General features: G+C 36.6%; 1 protein-coding gene across 1 annotated transcript; it reads left to right on the forward strand.

The window, feature by feature from the left end:
- The first annotated feature begins 4,573 nt into the window (after positions 1 to 4,573).
- On the forward strand, positions 4,574 to 12,428 carry OSGIN2 (oxidative stress induced growth inhibitor family member 2). The gene is made up of 6 exons (XM_032223394.1): positions 4,574 to 4,617; positions 5,512 to 5,666; positions 8,776 to 8,912; positions 9,772 to 9,963; positions 11,009 to 11,100; positions 11,386 to 12,428. Exons 1-6 carry the CDS (start codon positions 4,574 to 4,576, stop codon positions 12,401 to 12,403), a joined length of 1,638 nt encoding a protein of 545 aa, XP_032079285.1. The 3' UTR covers positions 12,404 to 12,428.
- Positions 12,429 to 13,504: the final 1,076 nt, after the last annotated feature.

Raw genomic sequence — 13,504 nt, forward strand, 5'->3', positions numbered from 1 at the left:
GGCTTATGTGCAAATGTCTATATATATTTGCACAGTAATATAATTCTGATTGCATATTGCTACTCTGATAGATCATTGTTTTTGTGTATATCTGTATAAATCTGATTCCTGTTTAGCAGTAACAGTGATTCATGTGTTATATTCAAAAATGGAAATGTATCCCCTTGGGTTTGTTATGTGTTAGTGTTGAATATAACCATGAAGACCCAAATTAAAATTTACAATTGGTAATATTGGGCTACGTCAACCGAGAGGAATATTGTGTAAGGGTAAAACTAGGAATACCTTGAATGTTGTCTTTCCCCAGAACAGAGGCAGCTATAGAGAAGATGCACTTCCTAGGTCCCACTAAATAGGAATGTTTAAGGGAAAGCATCAGGATTATGTCCACATCCAACCTGGTGGGCCAGATATATACCCTCAGGGCAGGTACTCTTAGTATATGAGAGCAAACCCCACCCCTTTTACCACTGATTATGTTACCTAGTTGTAATGAAATGTCTGCAAGAAAATAACTAAGCTCCGAGAGCATCAAGGACCCCAAAAATGTGTAGGTAGATTCCACCATGTTTACAGATTTTTATATAATATCTTCTGAGTAAAGACTTCCAGGTTTTGCAGAGAAAGAATGGGATAAAATAACTACTCACTTAGAATTATTATATTAGATTTTTATTTTACATTTTATCTGTGTGTATGTTTGTATGTGTAGAGAGAGAGGCATAGCGTGCGAAATTGGTACCTAGATTGCAACTGTGGTGTGCAGGAACTAGCTGGTTTGCAAGATTGGTAGTTTAGCTATATCCATAATTTTGCTTCTCAACAGGACATAAAGAGCTTTGCAGGGTTATATAGAGTGAACAGTTAATCAGAGATCAATTGTCAGGGAACTGGAACAATGTCAAAGTGTTAAAACCTTCTTGCCCAACTGGTCCAATCCAAATAATCCCAACAATTGTTGATCTTTCTATTGTTATTGAATGAAGGCATCCATGGATGAAGCTAGAAAATGTCTCATCTGTGGTGGAAGAAATTTGTTTATAGAATGAGGATGCTCAATTCTACTTTCAGCCCAGACTGTTTCATGTAAAGGGTGATTTTTTCAGCTGCTTTTAAAACAATAATAACCGTTCAACAAAACAATTTCACCATAAGACAAATATGCCGTTATCTGACCCACCTTCCCACCGATACGTTTGTGTTGCTGAGATTTTATTGTTGACAAAATTGTCCAAATGTAATCTTTAGCCTGAAGGCTGATCTGTTCAATTCAAAATGGTAAATCAGAGAAGTCTGTCAAAATATCATTATATAGTAATTATTCTAGCCATGAATTAGTGCAGGATATACATGGAAGCACCTAGAAAAGCAGAGATACTGGGCCACAAAAAGGGGGCATGATATGTAGGAATAAATATTGTATAATATAAACATTCAATAGATCTCATCAAAATAGGGAAGATAAATCAATGTACTTGCTGTTCAGAGGTTCATTACTGATAAGCAACTTCACCTTCTTTTCGTTTCCCTTATAGTCTATTTCTTTCAATAAAATGTAGAGTGGAAAAGAGAAGAAACTTCTGAAGAAGACACTTTTCTAACAGAGTAATGCCCTTTGACAGACTCCAAGTAAGGGGCAAGGCCGTAAAAAAGAATAAATGGCCACACTATTACAAACACCTGAATCAAAACAAGCTTTTTTAGGTTATTCAGATATTCATTTGATTAAACTCCAAATACAAAAAATCTCATAGAGGTAGTGATGTTATTAGAGCATTCCTTCTTGGGCACCTCTCTGCTAAGAGAGAACTTATTCTCCAAATGCCAAAAGAACCCCATTCACATATGTGAAAGGTATTATTAGTAGATTTGCAAGGAAAAAGGTATTTTAAATCATCATCTTCATCACCACCACCACCTTGATGGCATTCACAGACAAAAAAATCTTTGATTCATGCCCTTGGCTGTAAAATAACATAACAATCAAGAGAGTATCTTCTAAAAGAGCTCTGCCAACTGGATATGAGTATTCTATATTGCAGTTTTCTGTTGCAGAAGAAGATACAGCAAGTGGCATATGCAATTTAAAATATTTTTAAAGGAAATACAATTTACTTTATATTGCAAAAGGAAACAACAGAAAAATAAGCATTTTTAACGGTATATTCATTTGAAATTTTGTTCTTTTAAAACAAATGAAACAAGTTGTGAATTGAAATGAATCCCTTTAATTAAATAATAATAATTTCAAGTGCTTTTGTGTTTTTATTTTTTAAAATTATTGTATTTGTATGGCGCCCATTTCACAAGAGCATGATTCTGGGCAGCTTACAGTTAATAGATTTAGTTTTTAAAGAACATTATGCTACCATGAATTATAAAGAATGGACTGTATATTTAATTGAACACTAACAGTAGATCAGATTCAAGTTTTTTATATACTTTTGAAATGTTTCCACAAACATTAATACTTTAACTCCTATTGCTTTGTCTTTTGCATTCATTGAGATATAAACATTAACACAGAGGAATTTACTGAACACAGCATAACTGACAGGAATTTGCATGGCAAACTAAAATGTTGCTGCTTGTTTAAAGCATTAGGAAAGACACAATCAGATTCTAAAGCTAATAATCCTTTTGCACATGTGCCAGGAAATTAAACACAGAAGAGATTTTTAGAAGAAAAGATAAACCGTATTATAATGTATAGTGGAACATTTTGTCACTAGATGAGGACTTAAATTCGCATGACTTAGTTTATCATTCTAAATATAGTCTGATAAAAGTAGGCACAACCTATTAGATATTGGATACTTAATTTTCCAAAATCGCATAGAGAATGAAAATTTTCAAATGTCCAAACTCAGTAAAAATCATAACAATTTAAAATTTTATTTCCAACACTTCTCAGAATACAGTATAGCATAATCCAAATAGAACAGAAAAATATACCAGCAGATCGAAACTACTATAATCATGTGTGTTAAATTGAATTACAATTTAACAACATCTGGAAAGGCCACAACCTGAAGGACAGCTAGAAGCTCTAGGACCTAACAATCTTTGTTAATGAAATGTGGAATACTGTAATTTTCGCAGTAAGCACAGCCTATTTTGATTTGTGCTAAGATAAACAATGTCAAAACTACTAAGGTCACGCAAAGTTTCAGTATTTAAAATAATTAGCTTTTATTTAATGAAATTTAATATATAGTCTCAAGTATTAGGTTTTGAACCCTTTAAAGTGTATAATTTGAAACAATGTCTTGCCTTGGGCATAAAATTAAAATGTACCGTAATGTGGGTTGATTCAAGCATTTTGGAACTGTCTAGACTTTGAATTGCCCACAAACCAATTGTATTTCCTGCAGTAGAAGCTGCCATTCATATTTGGATAATGGAAAGGAAAATTTATCCCAATTTCCTTAAGAAAATAATACATTTGGGATATCCCCATTTTGAGAAATGCAGAAAAGGCTTTTTTTTAAAAAAAACTATGCAATTTGGATAATAAATATTAAATATAGTTAAAGATTAAATATGAAAAACTTAAAGATTCTTAAATGAAGAATCTAAGATACTTAAATTATTATTGGAGGAAGTTTTGAATACTTTGAGAAACAACTGAAAAATATTATGATGGAGACAGGTACAGCGGGTCATTTGCAAGGAAAGTGGAATAAAGAGTTGGAATATCTTGTTTTAACTGAAACAACTTTTACCAAATTTCCTTTAAGTAGGAGATCAACACATAAACCCAATCAAAAAGGCCAAAATATAGTATGGTATTTTCCTAACTGTTTTATCAACAGTTTTGGTATTTCTAAATTCTGATTCAAAAACTGTGCTGGAAGGGAGAAAAACGAAGCTCCTCCATTGCACTGATTGTTTGATCAAGCCCGCGTTTGTTTGGAGGACTGGGTAGGAAACAGACATCCTGGTGCAGCTTCGTTTCCCTTCTTCCATTTCTTTTTCTTTCGCCATTGAGCGCACTATAGTAGAGAGAAGCATCCGAGGGAGGATGGGGAGGAGGATGCGGAGGCTGACGCTATTTTTAAAGGCATATTTGGTAAAGAACGGGAAGGATCAGACCTGCGGCTCACTCCCAAGAAGAACCCCTGCAATAATTCCGAGGCACTCTGCTTAGAGAAGAGCGATAGAGCTCGCTGCCCTTACAACCCTCGCTGTGGGCCCTCTCTGCTTTCCACCGCCTTTCCCACCTTCACAGATGCTGGAGGCAGAGGGGGGGGGGAGAGGGAGAGAGAGAGAGAGGAGCGACGCCCGGCTGTCCCCCATAACGTCGTCTTACGTGCCCCCCCCTCCATACGGCACTGAGGACAGACCCTCTCTCCGCTTCGCCCCCCGCCGCCGCCGCCTGCCTGGTCCAAACAAGGCTCCGCCCCCCTCCTCTGGCACAGCGCCGCTCGCGAGGCGAAATGCGAGGGGGAGGAGGCAGCGACAACCAACAGCGGTCCCCAGCGCGGCGGCAGAAGAAAGGAAGGAGGCGGCGGTAAGCGCAGCGGCTGCCGCCGCATCTCCATCTCTCGACGTCCTTTTCCTTTAGTCCCTCATGACGGTGTGGTGCTGCCGCTGCTCCTTAACCAGCCGCTTCAGGTAAGCGATTCGAGCCTCGTTTGCCGAGCGTAGCGCCCGGCTACACACCGGCTTCCACACTCTCTTCCTCCCTCGCAACTGAGGGGCATCCAGCACCCGGCCCGTCAGGCCGGCTTAGGAAACCCTAACGAAATTAAACACTTGCCGCCGAGAGATGTGAGGCGAGAGAAGGCGAGGCGGAGCATCCCGGCGGAGGTCGGCCGCGCACGAGGTGGTGGGGATGGGGGAGGTATGGTCGGCTGAGGTGGAGAGGCGCCGGCCTCGGCTGCACGCGCTCGGAAACGCCGCCTTTCCAACTAGCGGAAATGTACATCGGTGTGTGTGTGTGTGTGTGTGTTGTGCTGTGTTGTGTGTGTGTTGTCTATCGATTGAAAACGATTTAAGACTAAATCGTGTTAATCGTATTTCATTCTGTCACTTCCTTCTTCTCGGCCCGCGTAGGAGTGTAAGGTATATGTTTACAAATTTATGGTTCGAAGCTATATATTCGAATGCCTTTAAAAAAAAATAGTTGCCCCTCAAATGGGTTTGGGGGGGGAGGAATAACACGTCCAGAGTCAATTAGTGAAAATGCACCCCCTCCTCTTTGTTGTGGATCCAGGCGCAAGGTGTGTTGTTTATTTAAAAGACCCCCAAAAAATCTTGTAAGGATTACTTCGATAGTTGTTGAGAAGCACAGTTTGGTATTCACTAATTTTAAAAATGACCATCAACCAATCTGTCTCAAGATTGAAATCTCAACAATCTGTCACCTCTACTGTTATTATGTTTGGGGGGGGGGGGATAACTTGCATATGGCTAAAATACTATATTTACAAATCAGCATAAGTTAAAGAAGTATACACAGTGAAGGATATTTTATAATACTGATTTGTTTCATTTTCTTTTAAATAGAAATTACAGTAGTCCAGAAACTGAAGGATGCTTTTTGAATTCCTTAGTGCAGTATTTTGGTGACAATCTTGGGACCAACGCTAAAACTATGCCATTACTACAAGAAAGTACACTACCTGTGGACCCAACGTTGACTTTGCCTATAGTAATAATCGGTGAGTTATTCTCAAATATGTTTCATGCTTAGCTCGTAGTGGATTTCCATTATTAAATCATATAGAAACTGACTTAATCAATTTGACTTATGTGTATCCTTGTTAGCTCATAAACCTAATCTGACATATAATTATCGTGGCATTGAAAAAGATTTTGTAACTGAAATAATTTTTTGCCAGTGTATATACTTTGTCTGCAAAGTATACTGTGTATAATTCTGATGATCATAATAAAAAAAAGTTGCTGAGGCCCTAGAAAGAATGCAGAGAAGAGCAACAAAGATGATAAAGAATCTGAAAGCTAAATCTTATGATGCACAATTGAGGGAACTTTCAAAGAAAAGGATAGCGGGAATATGATGATTATCTTCCAGTACTTGAGCGGCTGTCACAGAGAAGAGGAGATTGACTTCTTTTCGAAAGCACCAGAGGCCAGGACAAGAAGTAATGGATGGAAGCTTGTTAAAGAGAGATCCAACTAGAACTCAAAGCTACTTTTTCAAAGGCAAGAACTGTTGAAAAAGTGAAAAAGGAAATTTTCAAGGAAAACAAAAAAAGTCCAATTGCCTTTGAAAAACACCTTTGGGGAAATCATGTCCAGGATGATTAAGAATCTCTATAAACATCCAACCTGGATGGAAAGGAGAAATTTTCTGATAATGAGAATAATTAATCAATGGAATAGCTTGGATTGGAGATGCTCCATCATTGAGGTTTTTGAAAAAAGACGGTATAAATTATTCTGCCTTGAGCAGGGCAGTTGGGCTAGAAGACCTTTGAAGTCCCTTCCAGTCCTATGATTCTATATTCTACCCCTTAGCCTCATTACCTTTTGAATTGTATCTGTAAAATAGTAAGATTATGGGCAATATTGATATGTAATATTTTTTTAACATCTACAAAGATTCCAAAGCAGATTTTAAGAATTTTAAAACCAAAAATATTTTTATCCATGTAGTTGACCTCAGCCAAGTAAGCCCTTTTTAGATTTTAAAAATCTGCTTTATAGTGCAGAATTTGGAATGAATGTAAGACAAATGTGTAAGTATTTTTTCCATTCAACACTTCTTCATTTCAGATCATCCCTCAAGATCCACTTTCTGCCCTGCTGGTTCAAGTAATCCTCATTTAGTGACCAATGTTGGGACCAGTTATTTATTTTTAAGTAAAACAGTTAAAACAGTTGCTGGGGTGAAGTCACATGATTGTGACTGTGTTTACAGTTTACTTCCGCTTCCTTTTCCCACCCACTCCCCTGCCCTTTGGAATGTTCACCTCATCTTTGGGGTAATTAGCAGAAAGGGAATTAATGTTTGCATTTACATTCATTCAAGAGGAAGGGATTACTAGAGAGTAAGTAGGCACACAATAAAGAATACAGAAAGGAATGTACTAGTGCCACCTGTGTGGCTCTTTGGTCTCTTGTCATCTCTTCCTCTCCAATCTCTCCATTCTGGGAGGAGAGAAGGAGAAAAAGGGTCAGGTACAAAAGGGATTGCCTGAAGATATTGCTTATATAAATCTCTCCATTCTGAAAGGGGGGAAATTAAAAAAGAAATGGGTCAGACATGTACTGACTGATTGTAATGGTGAACTCTTTGGATTTTTGTATTTATTTTTAGTTGCCTTCTTTCATGAGAAGTTGTATATCTGAACAATACTTCCAAGATACTTCTTGCAAATGATGCTTAAGAAAATTTAGTATAGGTCCATTAATATGGAAGCAAAAGTTATTTGAATTGTCAATAATTTGATGAATGTCAAATATCATTATTAATTAGTGAAGTTAAAACTGTTATAAAACTTGATACCGGGGGGGACTTCTAGGGGAGTAATAGTGAACTGAAGACACCTTCATGAAAGCAGAGCTGACAATTATGGCAAAGACCAAAGTACTGGTAAGTAAATGGATTCTTCAGAACCTCTCTGAAGGAGAAGACGGACGATTGCCTATATGTGCTATGTGTTTCTTGTGAGAAGAATAATGTAAGAGAGCTCCTGTGGACTTAAGCATCAAAAGACTAAGAGATTAGCCAACTTGCTTGCAATCACTGTAGACCTTTTTAAAGGATACTAAATTCACAAGCCTCACTTTCTAATTACTTTTTGAAATTGCTTATTAATCCATCTTAAAGAGACCTTCAGAATAATTAGTTTGAAATACCTCTTTGTAAAGTTATATAGGTAGCTGTTGACATTTAGTGGTTGGTCAAAGTTACAACAAACTTATCTGGATAATAGTTTCGACCCAGACTCGAAGTTTTATCCCCCCTCCCCCGGTCATGTAACTGAGCTTCAGGCACTCAACAATGGGCTGCATTTTTGCAGTGTCCTCAGTCATGTGGCCATATTTTATGACAGCTTTGCAGAAAACCAACATTTAGTGGTTTTCAGAAAAAATACAGTATAGTGAACCATTGATTTCCTTAAGGCATTCATTTAACGATCATCAAAAAGTTGCCAAATTAGGTGGATCACATGAATGAACCTGTTTTACAACTGTCATAACTTAGGACCATGATGGACAGGCTTCACTACAGTCATAAGTCAAGAAATACTTCTGAGGGGTAAAGAGTATTTACATTTGTCTATACTATATACAGATAAAATTTGATTCCTGGCGACACAATGTAATTTCTTGCCAACAAGATGGAAGCTGTTTTTCATTACCATCTTTGTTTTGTTTTAATTTCAATCGTTTACACTTTCTGTCTTTCTTGCTGGTTCGAATTAAACTGATCTGCTTTTTCTTACTTTTCAAGATCATCTAGGAAATGAGATTAGTTAGATTACTAATTAGTCCCAATTACTTATTAATTATTTAGTACAAAATAATAAAAATAATTTGTTATATACTTTACTTCTTTATTTTTTTAATAGCAGTTTAAAAATTATTAAAATAATGTATAAAATGTGAAAGTTGAAAGTCTAGTGATAAATGTGAGGTTTTGAAAAATCCAGGTTTTTATCCAAATTTTTATGTAAGAAATTGTAAATGAAAAGCATTTACTTCAAAATCAGTAGGTTTAAAAATGTTTGATTTTGATGTAATATGTACATTTCTTTTAATTCAATAAATAGATTGTTACTTTTTTTCAAAAACAAACAGGTAATGGACCTTCTGGAATATGCCTCTCTTACATGTTATCTGGATATAGACCATATTTATCCCCCGAAGCTGAACATCCAAATCTTATTTTGTATAATAAGTTAAAAGAAGCTATTCAACTTTCTATTGTTGATCAGGTACAATAAATGCGAAACTTACGCTTATATGCTTATTAATCAAAAACATATATCTTAACTATGAAACATGTATTTAATTTTATGTCATATTTGATTGCATATTATATATCAAAAATATTGATTCCATTTGTGTTGTAAGCTGCTAGTAGTTTTTATTCTTTCTTACAATTGCAGTTGATATAAAGTACACTTTAAATGCAAGATACCAGACGTGTACCATGCAATAAATACATAAAATTTTCCCAAAGATCATACCAGGTTTTCGCTTACTACCACACTAGTACATCTAAGGCTTTTGGAAACTTCCTAAATTCTTATTTCCAAAAGGTATAAATTTTAGATACCATTAGTGGCTATTAATAAACCTGTGATCTATTAATGTAATGTGAACTAAATAGTAGGGCTCAGAAAACACTTTTATGGTGTGTCAGACATAAAAATGTCATTAAAATGAATGTCAGCTTTGAAAAATAAGCTGCCCAAAAGAAATTGTTCAATTATAATACATTAATAACACATTCTCCATATTTAACTATATATACAGCTAAATCTTGACTCTAATGCACTCCCAACACAAACTAGTCAATTGTATGCCAGTTAGGAGACATGTTTCCAATTTCATGCTGTCTATATATTCTGGGGTTATTCTCCCTCCCCCCACTTCCAAGCTAATTAAAATCAAAGGACAAATCAATCTTGATAAGAATTTGCAGACAGGAAGTAAATAAATTATAGGTTCAAATAATTTGTAAGAAGATTCATATAACTGATGTGCAAGGGAAACAAGGTGTTTTTTCCATTATGTTGTACTCTGAGGAAAAGTTGAATTGACCATTTAAATCTTATCTTTTCAAATCAGGAATTAGAGTACTTAGCTGAAGGTCTGGAAGGGCGCTCTTCAAATCCTGTTGCAGTTCTGTTTGACACTTTGCTTCATCCTGAAGCTGATTTTGGATTTAAGTACCCACCGGTTCTTCAGTGGAAATTTGAACCACATCACTACATTCCTCATATAGTGCTTGGCAAAGGACCACCTGGTGGTGCTTGGCATGTAAGAAGAACTTTAACTTTTTAAACAGCTAAGTGCATTTACTATATAAGACTTCTGATTGGTTATGACTTCTATAGCAAATGCCCATTTATATTTTTTGAGCTCTATCATGTACAGCATTCCATCGTTGTTGTATTCATGTTGGAAGCCCTGAGGCACTTCTGGGTTAAAATGATTAATTAACTGGTGACATCACCGTTGCCCAGGAGACATCCATTGGGGCTTCTTTCATGTCCCTGTTAATGAGCCCACCAAAGTGGTAGCTATTTATCTACTCGTATTACCACTTTCGAATTGCTAGGTCAGCAGGAGATGGAATGAATGACGGGAGTTCACCCTGCCACATGGCAGCACTCAGGTTCCGAACACGGACTGGTAGATTGTTCTCAGCATGTGAACTACTATGCTCCCAGCATTTCAAGAATAGCCTGGTATTTTTAATCATCCATAAAAATAACATTAACTCTGATTGCTTAGCAGTTTGTTTAACAGATTTTCTGTCCTCATTTTCATAGGCTTATAATAGGGAAGATAATTTATTTTTTTATCCTAATCCTAATTTTTTTTATTTGGATCAATTAGTTACTAAGCGACCAAAACCTCTTAGGTCCTGAAGTCCTCCTTTTATTACAAACAATAATCACTGGATAGTATCAGCTTAAGATAGTCATTATAAGACTAAGAAAGTACCAAAATAAATCCTACCAAAATAAAAGCATGGTGATAAAAGGCAGACTATTAACTTATGTCAGGAGGTGATATCTTTTTTTCTGTGATTACATTGTCGAACATAACTTGTAATGTAATTAGAAATTTAAACTTCATTTTATTCTAAATATCATCATAACAAACTGAATAAATATGCTTTCATTGAGTCACTCTGGAAACTTGCCAAACAAATAATATACTAAATTAATTGGTCTTGGTACATAATATATGATATATATTTCAGTTTGTTTTAAAATTAATCTTCAAAATGTAATGCTATTGTTATAGAAAAGTAAGATTATATTTTGAATAAAGTTTTGATTTTATTTTCCCATAGTCTATGGAAGGTTCTATGCTAACTATCAGCTTTGGAAACTGGATGGAATTACCTGGATACGCATTTAAAGATTGGGCTGCTACTAAACGAAGGTGAGCTTGGTAACGTTTTTATGCTGATTGTTGTAAAAAGAAAGAACTGATGCCTGGATGTAGAGATATTGTAGGTTTCCAACTCAATGGAATTCACACTGTAGGTTTCCACCTAGTGGAAAATTTTAAGATAGTAAAAAATAAATGTACTTAAAATAAAACAATTTCCCCCCCCTCCCTTTTTTTTTCTTTAAGGGATAGTATAATCATATTTAGAGTTGAGTGGTGTTTGTATGCTCCAAATATATCAAATGTACATAATTTTCTGATCTGTTCTTCTTTCAGAAATATAAAGTGTGATAGAGTTCTGCCAGAGGAAGTTGCAAATTATTACAAGCACTATGTTAAAATCATGGGCTTACAGAAAAACTTCAGAGAAAATACTTATATAACATCTGTGTCAAAGTTTTATCGTGATCAGGACTGTGAAAGTGAAAGCCCTTTGCAGATAGAGGAACAAGGTGGGCAGACTACACTGATCAAAAGAAACTGGGAAATTAGAGGTTATCAGAGATCCGCAGATGGCTCTCATATGCCATTCTGTTTGTTTGCTGAGAATGTGGCTCTCGCCACTGGAACGTTTGATGCTCCTGGCCGATTGCAAGTTGAAGGAGAAGACTTTCCTTTTGTGCTCCATACCATATCTGATTTTGTAGCTGCCATAGATAAAGGAATATTACATGGGAAAACAGATCCAGTTTTAATTATAGGTGGTGGACTCACAGCAGCAGATGCAGTTCTGTATGCCTATAATAACAGTGTACCTATTATTCATGCATTCCGTAGGAGGGTTACTGACCCAAGTTTAATTTTCAAACAGCTACCAAAAAAACTTTATCCAGAATATCATAAAGTCTACCATATGATGTGTACTCAGTCAGTTACTCTGGATTACAATGTGCATCCTGCTTATACCAGTTTACCTGAACATCAAGTTCTTTCTTTTCAGCCTGATATGAAGTGTATCCTACAGAGTTCTACGGGATTAAAGAAGATCTTAAAATTCTCTTTAGCAGTAGTCTTAATAGGTTCACATCCTAACTTATGCTTCCTAAAGGATCAAGGCCAGAGCATATGCCATAATCCAAATGAACCAGTTACTTGCAAGGGCAACCCTATTGAAATTGATCCATACTCATATGAGTGTATAAAGGAAGCCAATCTTTTTGCACTTGGTCCATTGGTTGGAGACAATTTTGTACGCTTTTTAAAAGGAGGAGCATTGGGAATTACACGGCATTTAGTTGCAAAACAGAAGAAACATCAATTTATAGTTGAAAGAGGTGCAGATGGAGCCCCCTAAAGCAAATAGACATTACCTGAGGAGCTGCAGGCATATGGTAATAACTGATCTGACCATTAATAACTAAGTGATTAGTCTTGGTTTTGTTATACATACCAGTTTTTTTGTGCTTGCATTGCCTCATAGAGGAAGATGCTACAACAGTATTGCAGCCTTGCAAAATGCAAAACAAATGACAGTTTTTCTGGAATTGCTTCTAATTAAGGCAAATGTAATGGATAACAATGCATGCTAATTTGCTTTGGTTTCAAAGCTTAGATATATGCTGGTCTTGTGTTTGGGTCTTTTCCCGTGTAAGATTGAGATTGTTTTGGCAACGTTTCAATGAGGTCTCGCTCGTCATCTTCAGGCTGGGTTTTGGGCTTAAAGTGTGATCGGAGCTGCTGTCTTTCTATAAATCTTGAGGGGACGTGGAGTGCTGACTTTGTTTCAGTAAGTGGAATGATTGGTTGTGTGGTTGTATCATGATTGGTTGATTGGTGCTGGCTGTGTGTCTATTGTTTCGTGTTGTAATGTCTGGTTGGTGGGTGGAGCTCATTTGTTGACTAGGGCTGGTTTCCAGATGTCTGGTAGGCGCGAGGTATCATCACGTTTATTCATGTTGTGGGGGTGTTTCTCTATTTCGATAGCTTTCATAATTATTCTCTTGTTGAAGTGTTCTGTTTTGGAGATTAACCTGGTTTCTTCAAAATTAATTTCATGTCCTGTAGAATAGACACACAGCCAACAACAATAGACACACAGCCAGCACCAATCTACCAATCATGATACAACCACCCAACCAATCATTCCACTTACTGAAACAAAGCCAGCACTCCATCCCCCCCCCCAAGATTTATAGAAAGACAGCAGCTCCGATCACACTTTAAGCCCCAAACCCACCCTGAAGATGGCGAGTGAGACCTTGCTGAAACGTTGCCAAGACAATCTCAATCTTTCACAGGAAAAGACCCGAATACAAAAGACCAGCCATAAGCTAATTGTTTTGCTATACAAAACTAGATGAGTATTCAAGAATAGAATTTTCTCCTTAACACAGCCAGTTAATTTTCAGCCAGTTACTTGCAGCGAAGATTTTATAAAGGCAACCTGAGAATGTTG

The sequence above is a fragment of the Thamnophis elegans genome, chromosome 8 (assembly GCF_009769535.1).
Source record: "Thamnophis elegans isolate rThaEle1 chromosome 8, rThaEle1.pri, whole genome shotgun sequence".
Lineage (NCBI taxonomy): Eukaryota > Metazoa > Chordata > Lepidosauria > Squamata > Colubridae > Thamnophis > Thamnophis elegans.

Coding starts and splice junctions, on each gene's coding strand:
- OSGIN2 (XM_032223394.1), top strand. CDS start 4,574: ATGACGGTGTGGTGCTGCCGCTGCTCCTTAACCAGCCGCTTCAG. Junction 4,618..5,511: donor TCCTTAACCAGCCGCTTCAG/GTAAGCGATTCG, acceptor TCTTTTAAATAG/AAATTACAGTAGTCCAGAAA. Junction 9,964..11,008: donor CACCTGGTGGTGCTTGGCAT/GTAAGAAGAACT, acceptor ATTTTCCCATAG/TCTATGGAAGGTTCTATGCT.